We start from the raw sequence: 15418 nt of genomic DNA on the forward strand, positions 1-15418 counted from the left end.
GGGCACTTTTGCATAAACTAAAAAGGAACTTGACAAAAAAACTCTGTCTATTTATCTCACTTAAACCACATTTCGATTCAGTTTCCCATGGCAAATATAGATTCTAATCAATGCACCACACTTTCCATTTAATATGCATCACATGTCATTTATATATCTCCAGAATAACCTTTTAAACTAAAATAAACTAAATAAAAGCTCTAAATTATTCAAATGATTACATCACAATAATACTCTACTGTTTAAGTCACTCATTTTTTAAACCAATCTACACATTAAACTGATATTATATATATATATATATATATATATATATATATATATATATATATATATATATATATATATATATATATATATATATATATATATACAGTTAAAGTCAGAATTATTAGCCCCCTTGAATTATTAGCCCCCCTGTTGATTTTTTCCCTCAATTTCTGTTTAACAGAGGGAAGATTTTTTCAACACATTTCTAAACATAATAGTTTAACTTTAATTAAACTTTTAACTAATTAACTGGGTTAATTAGGTTAACTAGGCAGGTTAGGGTAATTAGGCAAGTTATTGTATATGATGGTTTGTTCTCTAGACTATTGAAAAAAATTAGCTTAAAGGGGCTAATCATTTTGTCCTTAAAATGGTTCATAAAAAAATAAATCTGCTTAAATTCTTGCCAAAATCAAACAAATAAGGCTTTCTCCAGAAGAAAAAACATTATCAGACAAACTGAAAATTTTCTTGCTCTGTTAAACCTAATTTAGGATTTTTTTTTTAAAAAATACAATGGGGGCTAATAATTCTGACTTCAATCAACTGTATTAATTTATATTGCCCCCCTGTAATAGTTTTAATAACTAATTTCTAATAAATTATTATTTTTTATCTTAGCCATGATGACATTGCACAATATTTTACTAAGTGCAATTTAAGGCCTTAAATAGGTTAATTAGGTAAACTAGATAATGATATAACAGTGGTTTATTCAGTAGACAATTGAAAAAAGTACAGCTTAAGGGAACTAATATCATGGATCTTTTTTTTTTTTCATTAAAAACTTTTATTCTAGCCAAAATAAAACAAACAAGATTTTCTCCAGAAGAAAAAATATTATCGGAAATACTGTGAAAAATTCCTTCCTCTGTTAAACTTTATTTGGTAAATATTTGAAAAAGAAGGTTATATTGTGTTTCAATTAAATGCTTTTATATTTTACTGCTTTTTTAATAATAGATAATCATGAAAAATGGTTTCTACTAAAAAAATAAAAAAAATGCTTATTAAGTACTAAATCAGGATATTCAAATGATTACTATCACAAGAATAGCCCAAGATGACAGCCAGTACTAGAATATATTTAAATAAAGACCAGTAATTCCAAATTTTAATAGTTCACAATATTTTTGTTTTTCTGTACTTTTCATAAATACACGGCCTTGAAAAAGCATTGATGACCCTATGCAAAACACTGACAAAGCTTACAAACCACAAGATATTAATACATAAGTGCAAGTACACAAACTGTTCTATTCTATTCTATTTTAAAGATTATGACAGAGACAGATACAGCAGCAAACCTATCACTGATTTGTAAGGTATGTAGTTTATGTATAGGTTATTTGTAATCTTAGAACAACTTTTGTGACTTTTGGGTAAATCTGAAAACTTTTTATGCATTTACACAACAACTGCATTTTTGTGAATGAAAATGCAAAAAATCTAAAAGCAGGGGTTCAAAGTTAACGATTTTGAAAACGTTGCCATTGTCATGTATCTATAAACACCTGAAAACAAGAGACTTCAAAAAACGATGATGTCATGCATGTGCATAGTGCATGTTTAGGATGTGTAGATGAAAGGTAAGTGCAACAAACACAAAACAATGGTGATGTAAATGGCAGTTTAAATTCAGTAAAGTGTAGATTTACTTTACATCACAACCCACAGCGGAGATGCTACTTAAAGAAACCCAACGTTTACATATTATAAACAAATCAGATGTTAAAAAAGTGACATTTTCTTGGCAAAGTATACTTGTGCGAAACATGCCTGTTTTCATCCATTTGTCTCTTACTCTTTATCATGCTGACGTCGTTGGCTCCATCTCCAATGGCGAGTGTGACTGCCTTCTTATGGCGTTTGACCAATTCCACCACTAGAGCTTTCTGGAGAGGAGTCACCCTGCAGCAGATCACTGCTCGACAGGCACATGCCGTCTCCAAAAACTCACGCTCCATATCCGCTTCCAAAGCATGAGCCTGATCCAGAGACAGAAACAGAAGAAATATTTTCTAAGAAATATATATATATATATATATATATATATATAATTATTATTATTATTTTATTTTTTTACACACACAGCGCTATTGATTAGAACACGAAAGCAGCTTGAAGCAAAATGTCTGCAGTCTGGAGGTATTATAAAGTTGATGAGACTTTTTTTGCCATTGCAAACGTCCTTGATGGGAACACAAACAGGCTCAAACTTAACAGGGTAGAGATGTTAGTTTTCATTTAGTAAAACATACATTTCCTTTTGTGAAACTTACTACTGTGATGACTGTGAAACTTAAAAATGCAGTTCCTAAAAGCACACTACTGGTTTTGCAAACACTGTGGCACTTTTTTCTTTTATTTATTTAAAATTTTTTACATGCCTGCCGGTCATTTTAGGTTAAGGTGTTATTTGTCTTTTTAGATATTTTTTTATATTTACTGTTGCACTGAAGTCCAAAAATGAAGAATTTATGTTATTTATTACTTGAATGTTCAATCTACCTCACATAACTGCTTTGTTTGTTCTGTTAAAATAAGGTATATTAAAAAAAAATAAGAAACATCTTGGATCTGTTTCTTTGCTCTTCTTTATTCTTTCTTTATGTATTATAGAAGTATCGGATCGGTATCGGTAGATACTCAAAATCAAATGACTCTGACTCAGCCTGAAGGGCAAAAAAACCTGATCATGACATCCCTACTAATTACCCTAACTTGCCCAGTTACCTTTTTAAGTTAGTCAAGCCTCCAAATAACAACAACAACAACAACAACAATAATAATAACAACAACAACAACAACAACAATAATAATAATAATAATAATAATAATAATAATAATAATAATAATAATAATAATAACAACAACAACAACAATAATAATAACAAATAATAACAAATATATATATATATACACATATACAGTATATATATATATGTATACACACACACACACACACACACACACACACACACACACACACACACACACACACACACACACACATATATATATATATATATATATATATATATATATATATATATATATATATATATATATATATATATATATATATATATAATTTTTTTTTATAGGCGACTTTCTGCCAACTCAAGGACACTAAATTGCACTTTAAGCTGAATACTAGTATCTTGAAAAATTATTATACTATGACCTGTTATTGTGGCAAAGATAAAAGAAGTTTTTAAAAATTATTTATTAAAACTGTTATGTTTAGACATTTTTTCTGTTAAACAGAAATTGGGAGGAATATATTCAGAGGGGCTAATAATTCTGACTTAAACTGTATACAATTTTAGATACATATTTCTAAATATATTACATTAAAAATATCATATATATATATAAGAAGTCAAAACTATTAGTAAAATTATGATTAAATTGTTCTCATTTTTCAATTATTTCCCAAGTGCTGTTTCAAGGAGCAAGGACATTTTCACAGTAAATACTATAATACATTTTTTTCTTCTGAATTTTTTTTACTTTGCCTGGAATAACACACTCCATCAGACTCCCTTATAGAGCCCCCTTATAAAGCCAAACTCAAAGTAATCACAATTAAATGAATAGAATAAACAATCATCAAATCAGACTGAATTAACCTCAAACCCTTTTGAATTGATGTTATCTCAATAACACTCCTGAATGCTGTTGGCACTTACCAGGCTGTGCCCGCTGATGATGAGGGCAAACTCTCCACTGATTGACTCCAGTAAGGAGGAGGGCGGAGCCTGAGCAGGGGGACATTTACTTTCATCAGGTGCCCAGTTTGCAGCAGCAGCAGCAGCTCCAGCTCCACATCCATTTCCAAAGGCACAGGCGCCGCTCCACCCCTGAGCTTCAGCTTCCTTCCCTCCATCTCTGGTGCGCGCTGACTCCAGCATCCGCTCTCTCGCTTTTCTGCACATGACAGAACATGAAAAAAAAACATTCATTTTCCAGCCTCTCAAATTTCACGTGCTGATGAAAGGAAAGATCAGCCAAACGTCAGCAATGTACCTCAGTTCCTCACGCACGCTTTGAACAGTGTGTCCATTAACAATGAAGACCTCCGTCATGTCATCTGTCAGCATCTTACAGGAGTAACCAATGTTCACTGCAGTCTCTGTCACAGAGAAATGTATAGACATGGTAAAGTTGCCATTCTGTCAACTAAAACTAAATAAACTGAATGCACTGCTTACCTTGTTTGTCTCCAGTGAGCACCCAGATCTTGATGTTTGCCAGCGAGAGAATGGCAATAGTTTCAGGAACCCCCTCTTGCAGTTTATCTTCAATAGCCGTGGCCCCCAATAACTATAACAAGAATTAAATGGTTTAAATTATATTTATAATATTTTTATATTTAGAATTAAGTATTTTTACTTCAGTATAAGTAACAATTCTCACTATTAACTAGATGCATTTTACTTCACTATTATCAAGACATACATATTCTACATGCCCAGTCCTACCTAATACCTAAACAACAGCTAGTAGTTTAATAACTATCAAGCAGCAAAGAAGCAGCAAATTAAGAGTTTATTGAGGCAAAATAAATACCAAATGTTTCAATAATAGCAAGAATTGTACTTTGAAGGGGACATATTATGCAAAAATAACTTTAATACAGTGTGGCAACAACAGTCTGTGTATATATAACAAGCTCCTAATGATTTTTTTTCTTTCTGACGTTTTCCCTTTTGTACATGTCAGCAGAAGGGGAAAGCCCCAGCCATTTAGTGACCTCTCCCTCATTAGCATATGAAGTTTCATATGAGCATATGGGGCATTTGTACAGTTGCAATCAGAATTATTAACCCCCCTGAGTTATTAGCCACCCCCCCCCCCCAAAATTCTGTTTAATGGAGAGAAGATTTTTTCAACACATTTCTAAACATAAGTTTTAATACCTCATCTCTAATAACTGATTTATTTTATCTTTGTCATGATGACAGTAAATAATATGTTACTAGATATTTATCAAGACACATTTATACAGCTTAAAGTGACATTTAAAGGCTTAACTAGGTTAATTAGGTTAACTAGGCAGGTTATGGTACTTAGGCAAGTTATGTTATAACAATGGTTTGTTCTGTAGACTATTGAAAAAAATTGCTTAAAGGGGCTAATATATTGAATATATTTAAATGTTTTTTTTAATTCAAAACTGCTTTTATTCTAGCCAAAATAAAGCTAATAAGACTTTCTCCAGAAAAAAAAAAAACAAAAATATTATCAAACTGTGAAAATTTCCTTGCTCTGTTAAATATAATTTGGAAAATATTTTAAAAAGAAAAAAAATTAATGGGGGGCTAATAATTCTGACTTCAACTGTAGCTCCGCCCACTTTTAAAATAAGGGTTGTAAGCACAATCTCATTTAAATTTAAAGCAATAGTCACCAAAACAGCACAATTAGGATCAAGGCTCAAAATGGGTGGTTTCAAACATTTATAACTCAAATAATGGTAGGTGAGATCTGGGCTTTACGTGTGTTAGCAACTGTTTCTCTTTAAGCAATCATTGCATATTGTGGACAAAGTAAAACAAATAAACTCAACATTTTTATGTAAAATTGTTAAATTATGTCATTTAAGTATGACAGACTTTAAAAAGTAAATAAGACTTTTTAATACAGATGCAGCTATCTTGGACATCTGTTGTAGTTATAGATGATGTGAGATCAAAATTAGAGAACGACCCACAACTTCTAAAAGTCCTAACAAGAGTAAAAGGTCAGTTTTTAAAGAACAGCTCATGAAAAAAACAAAAAACAAAAACAAATTTAGATTTTAGAAAAATAACAATGATCAAAAATAGAAAATACTTTCACATAAACCATATTTAACTGGCAGCCTAACTTGACAGTTTTCACTTTATGAAACTTTTTGAAATTTTGTTCCTAATCTATGACTTTTATTTTTATCTGTGCTTTAAAAAAAAAAAAAACTACAAGGTTTTCATTGAAGCGCCTTTTGCTTTATATACAAATATATATATATATATATATATATATATATATATATATATATATATATATATATATATATATATATATATATATATTTATATATTATATATAAAAAGTTAGTACAAGAGTACAAGTACAGTAAGTAGTGATTTTTAAATTTTATTTCGACTAACTAAAATTGCAGACAATACAGCTAACATTAATTAATGTGTTTCTTATGATTATTATTATTAATAATAAACACGTATTCCAATTTTGGCAACACATTTCAATTAAATTTGCAATTTAGGGCTAGTAATCAGGTAAATTGATTGAAACAGGTGATGTCAACAGGTGATTGCAATTATGATTTGGTACAACAACAGCATCCAAAAAAGGTCTAGTTTTTTTAGAAGCGAAGATGAGCAAAGGATCACCAGTTTGCCAACAAACATGTGAGAAAATTATTGAAATGCTTAAAAACAATGTTCCTTAAAGAAAGTTGGAAGACATTTATATATTTTAACTTCAAAAGTGCATAACACAATTAAAAGGTTCAAGGAATCAGGAGGAATTTACAGCAAGCCTAGGCTGAACAATTGTGATCTTGGATCACTAAGATGACACTGGATCAAGAACAGTCATTCATCTATAAGCGACATCACCACATGGGCTCACTTTGGCAAACCTTTGTCAAGTAACACATAACATAGTTGCATCCACAAATGCCAGTTAAATCTGTACTGTGCCAAAAGGAAGCCCTATGTTAACAGTGTCCAGAAGTGCTGCTGACTTCACTGGACTCGGAGGATTCTGGGTGTGGCGAATTTTAAAGATGCAAAATGCAACAACGAAAAACCTTGTACTGTTGCCCACCTTAGAAGGTGTTTGCCGGAAGAATGGGACAAAATTACACCTAAACATATCATCACTTTGTGTCTTTAGTTCCTAAACAATTTTAAGTGTTGTGAAAAGAAATGGCAACTTTACAAAGTGGTAAACACTCTACTGTTCCAACTTTTTCTAATTTGTTGCAGGAATCAAAATTGGAATACCTGTTTTTTTTTTAAAAAAAAACTAAAAACTAAACAAACAAAAAAACATAAAAATCATGCGGAATACAATAAATAATTTTAGCTGTATTTTCTGCAATGAAATACAAGTCAAAGTAAATTCAGAAATCACTTCTTCTTTTATTTGTGTTTTCCATACTGTCCCAACTTTTTCTGACTTGGGGTTGTATTTTTTGCTATACTGTTTTACTAGCATGATACTAAAATTAACTCAAAGTTTGCACAATGAAAATTGCATAACTATGAAAAAAATCAAGCATTTTTAAATAGTTCTCTAATTTTAATCTCCACTATGTAAAGACATAAATAGACTGAATTAAACTCTGTACTCCATCTTGTGTCTTTGTTACTGTTATTAAAATAAGAGGAACTCAGTATTAATAGCACTATAATAATAATGTAATATTGATGATTTAATTATTGACTATTCATTGCAAGAATGGCTAATCAATGGATTATAAGAAAACAACCAGGAAAGATTTATAAATAAGTAATGTCCCTTATCCCCATAATTACTTGTGAAAAGCTGCTTAATAAGCTGCGTATTAGTTCAAACTCATCACTGCTTTCTTTGCTAATACAATTTACAGGCTCAAATCAATATTTTGTATACTTATGTAAGCAGCCATATAATAAGTTGAAAATGTACACCCGGTCAGTTGTGATCCCAAAATAAAGAAGCTCAAGACTAATTCAAATTAACCCAATCAATGAACATTATACTTTACTAATAAAAAAGCGCAAGAAAGACTAAGAGAAGAAAGGAGGAGTAACTGAACACACCATCATGTCCTGTTCAATCTCCTCATAAGCAGCAGCAAGTCGGTCTTCTCTGCAGTCTGTGGCTTTATCAGCTCCACGAAATCGCTCTGACCACTCGTCCCACTGCTCCTCCGACAGATCCCGATACGCTACTGCCAAAGTCCGCAACCCATCCACTGCATACTCCTTTAGAATCACACACACATAAATGCTGGTCAGATTAAGTATGTTCTGCTAACTGTTGTAAATTTTATATAAATGTATCTGTTATGGGTAATTAGGATGGAACATTCACCAACTTTTCACCAAATGATATTAAAACATTAAAGTTATGTCAACATTTCTTACATTTATGCTTTCTATGTATACAAAAGGACTTTTGTGTAGGATCTATTTTTACTGCATTGTCCATGTTGTCCAGGATACTTTGATGACTGCAGATAAAACCAATAGTATCTGGATGCAGCCTTTATGATGTAAGCTAAGACTGCATCACTCAGCGATGCAATGTCAGACACAATGCACTCAAATGATGCTAGTGACGTCACTGTGATGGGTAGGGGTGGGCTTAGGTGAGCCCATTAAAAAGCATTGGATGCAGCCCAGATTGCATTGCACCAGGTCTGCAGCAAGACCCCACTCGATAAAACAGGGTTTATTTGAAAAGGAATTTGTGTAACAATGAAAGTCTTCCTGAAAGTGCCTGTACTGAATGAGCACTGTTACGTCTGACAGATCGCAATACTATGTCATTCTTTTCTTTTTTTCCTTTTTTTCAAACCTGTTTAACACATTTTAATGTTTTTATTTTCTTATACTTGTCTCTTTTATTTATGTTTATATAAAGCACTTTGAATTGACATTGTGTATGAAATGTGCTACAGTATATAAAGAAACTTGCCTAGCCTTGCTATGCCTTGTCTCTTCTTATAAGCTTAGTTTATCAATGGTAAATTAAAGTATTCATTTCTACATAAACAGGTACATAAATATATGACCTATATATAAAAATACTGTACAGTTGCATGATTAATTAAAAAAAAATCCCAATCTCGATTCGACCCTACACGCGATCTTAAGTCAGCTTATCTACGATTCAGCCGAATATATTTTTAAGGTCAGGAGAGAAGCGTAAAGGCGGTCGCACAAGTCTTCACATTGTTTTTTATACGTTGCTCAGCAACATGGACACCTCCAAATGGTTGTTGTGCATGAAAATACACAAGTGTATTGTGTGTGTTGTGCATGAAAATAAATGTTTACTGGGTCAGTATAACTACTCTAACCTATATAACATTGAATATAATGCAAGAGGGAATCTGATAATGACAAATGTCTGATTTTAACAGTGAAAAAAAGGTTTAATAATGTTTTCAATGACAAATGACAAGCATATGTCTCAAACATAACAATTCAACATCACAATATTTTTATTCAGATGACATCCCTTTACTGTGAATTAACAACCAGGACATATTTAAAGTTTGTTCAGGTCCACCGTTCCATGTCTATACAAAATTGAGCATTTTAACCAACAGTAGACCTTAGGTCTAATATTATTATTGTTGTTTTACCAAATGTTTGAGAAATAACATTTATAATAGCAAACTTATATTAACCTTTATTTTACACCAATTTTTTACAAAATCGTGATCTTGATTTTAAACAAAAAAATACTATTTTACTATTATACTATTTAATCGTGCAGCCCTACTTAACTGTTGATGAAACATGAACTTTAATTAATATTCTATTGTATTTTGGCATAAAACAATTTTGACCAATACAGTACAACTTCAGACTGATTCTTGTGGACTAGGGTCACATATACACATACATACATATTAACTTACTTACAGTAAGCTTACTTATTGACCCAAACCCTCTTAATTGTGTATGGTGTGGTAAGTGTTGAATTTTTACATTTATTATTATTGCTAGTTTATTATTTGTAATTTTAGTAGAAATATTTTCAAGAATAATGGCAGAATTGTATATCACTATTCATTTCACAAAACTATTTAAAACAAATGTTTGGTTGGATTTTTCCAGACCTGTTAATTGTAACAAATAAGGCTGACTTTGCAAACTCATTTTATTTACATATACTCTATATTTGAAATTCACTATTCCAAATGTTTATATGATGAAAAACTGATCTATTTAGTATATATTGTATATACTGTACAGTTAATCTAATAAGAAAAAAATACTACAAAATCCACAAGAGGGCGCTGTTGTTTAATTTAAATGACAGCAAAGACTCAAAACAAACAGTGAAGGTAACCTGACAGTAACTACAAAACAAAAACTGGAAATGCACTTACGTTTAGGTGGTCTGATGTGATGGTCATTACTTCATGGTTGCACGAGTGAAGTCTCTCGAGAAGCACAGTGTCAGCACCCTTACAGTACAGACGTATACGGCCCTCAGGATTCCTCACTGAGAACCACACACACACACACACACACACTAAATTACAGTCCTTGTTCCTCTGCAGTGATGACAGATGCTCTATTCTTATTATAGCTCACATTATCTCAAAGTCATAACATTATCTGACTTCTTTTATGAAAACACATGATGAATCTTGTTAAAAAAAAAGAATAATGTATAATGTATGACTTGTTTTACAGTTGTTTTTTAATTGTCCTTTTTACATTTTATGGCTGTTGTTATGTTGAATAAATCATTAACAAAAGAGATTGGGTGAAATTTTTGCAGTCCCGTCAATAAATCCCTCACTTGTCCATTTAAACATGGACCAAATAGACATAAATGACAATATGCAAACAGAAATGAAATGCCTTCTGCAACGCAAGCACCACTTAATCAAACACAAGGGCCATAATTCAGCATCATGAGAGCGTATATGACACACACAACACTTTCTGTATTGAATTTAGCACTAATGCTCCACTTATTTATGTTGCTTGGCAGGGCAGTATTTTATGCTGTATCCTGATTTCTTTGTCCCAGGGGGATTTTACTGGCTCTTTCTATTTCGCACAGTGCTAAGCCATATGGCATTGCAGCCTAAACAATGTTTAAAAACTGTACACTTTGAGATTGCAACAGATAACTGCACAAAGTTTAAGTGGCAGCTCTTTATTTTTTGTAGTGATTTTAAAAACAGTCAAATGTTGTTGTTGTTGTTGTTTTTTGTTACATTAATTCATTCATTCATTCATTTTCTTGTCGGCTTAGTCCCTTTTTTAATCCGGGGTCACCACAGCGGAATGAACCGCCAACTTACTGCATGTCTTTGGACTGTGGGGGAAACCGGAGCACCCGGTTGAACACAGGGAGTACATGCAAAGTCCACACAGAAATGCCAACTGAGCGGAGGAGCAAACCAGCGACCCAGCAACCTTCTTGCTGTGAGACGAAAGCACTACCTACTGTGCCACTGCGTCGCCCATTTTTTGTTACAGTATGTAAGCATAAATTTTTAGTTTTTAGATGTATGTTTGGGTCTGCATTGTGTGTACAGTATCTGGGTGATTATTTACATTTTTATCGAGATTGCAATTCAGATAAACCTGCAAATATCATGTACATCATGTCATAGAGTCACGGCTTCGTAATGACTAGTAAATCTCCACAAAGGCCAGGGGGTGCTCTCATACAGAAACTGCAAATAAGATGCAAAAAAGAGACCCAGGAAATTAAACTGAGCCAAGGATTTGATTTAACTGCTTTTATTGATTCAGCGACATGCTAAATTCTACATTTAATAATGTTTTTACTCCTAAATCACTCCTAAATCAGTAGAGTGTTTAAAATACATCCTTCTGTGAGATGATTCAACAGTTGTATCATCTCACAGATGGATGTATTTCAAACACTCCACTGAGGTGATTTAGGAGTAAAACCATTTTTAATTGTTGAAGTTTCACATACTTCCAAATAAAGCACCAAAACTGTGTCGTCAGAGTACACAGATAATGTTACAAACAGCTATCACGGAACGATTATCTTCAATAATCATCAGATTACATTGTCTGTGAATTGATCTTATGAATAAAGTTTGTCAGTGAAATAGCCCTAACCTATACCTCAATCCATAACCCTAACCTAAAAACCATTGAAATACAGTGTTGTGTAGGAAGACAGGACAGGAAGGATAAAATGTCAGGGCACCAACTTTATTAACAAAATGTGAACAGAATCATCTTTAGTAATTGTGTAGCTCTAAAACTAGACTTTTTTTTTGTGGGGGGTGGGAGTAGGGGGTTAGTAACAATTAGGAAATAAACTAAAGATTTCTGGACCATTTTATCATTTCTAATTCCTTTGGTCATTTTTATCTGTGAGAGGCACCTTGGAATACAAAAGGAGATGGATGGTGGTTGAACACACAGAACAGAAGGAAACTGATTGCTTGTTTTATGAAGCCTATTAATTGGTTCTTGCTGCAATGGACTGTAGTGGTTATTTTTTAATGATCAAGGTGCAAAATCTAAAGCACATGGCGCAAAAGCATTAAGGAAATCTCCAAATCCACTTTTGCTATTTTAAGGTTAAAAAAAATACGCTTTGCGCCCTGGCGCTAGGTCTAACAAGGTTGTGCTTATTCTCTTAGTAAGTTATGGGTGTGTTTTGAGCATAACGTGTGTTAAACTAATCAAAGTCTCATCTCCCATTCTCTTTAAGAGTCAATTGCATTGCGCCATGGCTCTTTTGCTATTTAGATGGCGGACTTTGTAAGTGGAAAAACTATTTTAGTCTATTTCAGTTCTTCAAAATAGCAACATGTCAAGTATGCACCTTAACACACCTCTTTTTTAGACTGGAACACACACGACTCCACAAAGTGGTGCAAATGGATTTGCTATTTAGACAACGTGGCACAAAATGTGAAAATTAGGGTAGCACTGGTTTAAAAATAACAAAAAAAATCATGCCAAACACGTCTTGAGCCTTATTGTGCCAGGTTTATGATAGGACCCTAGACCCAACAATGCATACTTTAACCAACATTTAAAAACCGAGGCATACTTTGGGCTCAAGATACAACAACGAGAGTGTGAGTTTGAGTTACCTATGACAGACATTCTCTTGCGGATGTTGTTGAAGTCCAGGATGGCAAGGAGCGTGTAAGTGACTGCTTTGCCCAGCTCTTGTGTGGTGATTGTGCCTGGTGTGCGAGAGCGAAACACAAAACCGAAGTTTCGCGCAGCAGTTACGAGAGCCCCTTCATCTGGAGACTGAGCCTTATACACCAGCTCGCCTTCAGAGAAACAGAGAGAAAATAAACAAAGAGAACTTCATCAAGACGGATGGATAATCAGATATAATAATCAAATTCCCATCCAGAACTGCTCCATCATTTCCTTCTAACGATATTAAAGCCAACAGCTTCCTTGTTTAAAATGCTTCATTGGATGGAACTGCTCTGAGTTGGGCAGATGATCAATCCTCTAATACTGTTCCAGATGCTTACCCTCGCTTTTCTCCTCGCTCATGACCGTGTGGCAGAGAGACAAGACCCTAAAGAACTCATGGACTGCTGGGTCTCCCACCATCACAGCCTCCAGCAGAGACTGGTCATAGAAACAGAAACCCCGATCGGCCAAGGGGTTCCAAGAGCTGAAGTCCAGCGGCTGCACCCTCTGCAAGAAACAGATGTGTTGGCTCTTTATCTTCAACAGTATTTCAAATATGACTTCACAGAGGGAATTATGGAGAAACTGACCTTTTGCTGAGCAGCCAAAATGTTCACTACTTCACCTGTGAAACAAGAGACACACTAGAATAATATACTGTATACTGGGAGTCCCCAGGATGAGGTGTTTTGAATGCTTTGTAACAGTTAATTATTTTGAGAAGCAATTGGTTCAGTTGTTTTGAAGCCTTGAATAAGCTTTGTTTCATGCAACGCTATAGCAAATACGCATATTGACAGGCAGGTAAAACAGCATATTGTTATATTTTGATTGGATATTTGTTTGGTCCTACGCCTTCCACAAATTAAATACAGTAAATACATATACAATCAAAATGAATAGCCTTCCTGTGATTTCTTTCCCCCCATATATTTCCCAAATTATGTTACACTGAGCAAGGAATTTTCACAGTATTTCTTATATTTTTTTCTGCTGAAAAAAAGTCTTGTTTGTTTTATTTCAGCAAGATTTCTTTTTTTACTTTTAAATTTTAATGTCAAAATTTTAAGCCCCCGTTTAAACAATATATATATTTTAGATTGGCTACAGAATGAACCACTGTTATACAATGATTTGCCTGATTACCCTAGCTTGAATAATTAATCTAATTAACCTAGTAAGACCTTACATTGCACTTTAAGCTGAATTCTAGTCTCTTGAAAAATATCTACTAAAATTGTATGTATTGTCATCCAGTGTTGGGGAAAGTTACTTTTGAAAGTAATGCATTAAAATATTGAATTACTTCCACCAAAAAGTAACTAATTGCATTACTTAGTTACTTATTATGGAAAGTAATGTGTTATATTACTTTTGAGTTACTTTTGCATTACTTTTCCTTACCTGGCTGAGGTTTGATCTCTTTCAGAACTTGCAGGTGTTTTTTCACCTTTTTTATAAAGAAGCTCTGAATATAACAGCCATATAACCTACACCTTCATTTACCTTTAAAAAATGTAGGATAACATTATATTTTAAGAACTTTCTGAGCTCAAAGCTACACATGCTGTACTGTATATACAAATTAATAAAAGCATGTAGAGTGTTTGCTACTTTTGTACGTTTTATGTTATTAGTTAAGTAAATTCACTGTCCACTGAGATAAAGCTTGCAATAAAGCCTAAGAGTACTGACATAAAATAATAATTTATATTAAGGCAAAAATGTTTAACAATGTTTCAATAAAAAAATGAACAGTAAGATGATTAAAAAAACAACCCCAAATCAAAATAAATCTTTCAGCATATTCATTGAATAAATCTCTTCACATGGCCCTAAGATATGTGTACATTGTTTCCTGAGAAAAAAGAGAACAAATATTACTATATTACAAAACACAGTCGCTTCTACAGTAGACAGTGGCTGCATCTCATCAACAATAAAAGCAATAACCTTTTTTTTTTTTTTTTTTTAAAGTTTAGTCGAATTAATTGTTTTACCTGCAGACAGTGAACTGATGTCAATTATTTGTTGTTTAGCTTGAGTTGGGGTGTGAGTTTAGTGCTTTGCATCCTGTTTTTTTTTTTTTTTTTTTTTGATGTCCTGTTTCTTGCAGTTGTCAAGAGTTTTACTTACACATAACCTACACTTAACAACAATCCATTTCTTTTTCTTCGATTGGTTTAAAATAAGAAGAATCCATAGCAAAAATATAAGTCTTCAGCCTGCCATTGTTTCTG

General features: G+C 32.9%; 2 protein-coding genes across 4 annotated transcripts in view; one reads left to right on the top strand and one right to left on the bottom strand.

Annotated features, from left to right (window-relative positions):
- The window catches only part of LOC141378084 (uncharacterized), a 361025-nt gene that overhangs the window by 341301 nt on the left and 4306 nt on the right, over window positions 1-15418 (top strand). The window lies entirely within an intron of this gene.
- atp8b2 (ATPase phospholipid transporting 8B2) overlaps window positions 1-15418 on the bottom strand; it is a 90148-nt gene that overhangs the window by 24211 nt on the left and 50519 nt on the right. For 2 of the 3 annotated variants that reach the window (XM_021466905.3, XM_021466904.2), the window contains 9 exons: window positions 13769-13803; window positions 13517-13685; window positions 13115-13303; window positions 10397-10512; window positions 8091-8255; window positions 4488-4599; window positions 4303-4408; window positions 3966-4203; window positions 2075-2258 (listed from right to left, as the gene is read on the bottom strand). In XM_021466905.3, coding sequence (XP_021322580.1) covers window positions 2075-2258; window positions 3966-4203; window positions 4303-4408; window positions 4488-4599; window positions 8091-8255; window positions 10397-10512; window positions 13115-13303; window positions 13517-13685; window positions 13769-13803 — 1314 coding nt within the window. Of the gene's footprint in view, window positions 1-884; window positions 2259-3965; window positions 4204-4302; window positions 4409-4487; window positions 4600-8090; window positions 8256-10396; window positions 10513-13114; window positions 13304-13516; window positions 13686-13768; window positions 13804-15418 lie in introns of those variants that run through there. The other variant, XM_073925465.1, reaches the window with a different exon arrangement.

Source organism: Danio rerio, chromosome 16 (genome assembly GCF_049306965.1).
Source record: "Danio rerio strain Tuebingen ecotype United States chromosome 16, GRCz12tu, whole genome shotgun sequence".
NCBI lineage: Eukaryota > Metazoa > Chordata > Actinopteri > Cypriniformes > Danionidae > Danio > Danio rerio.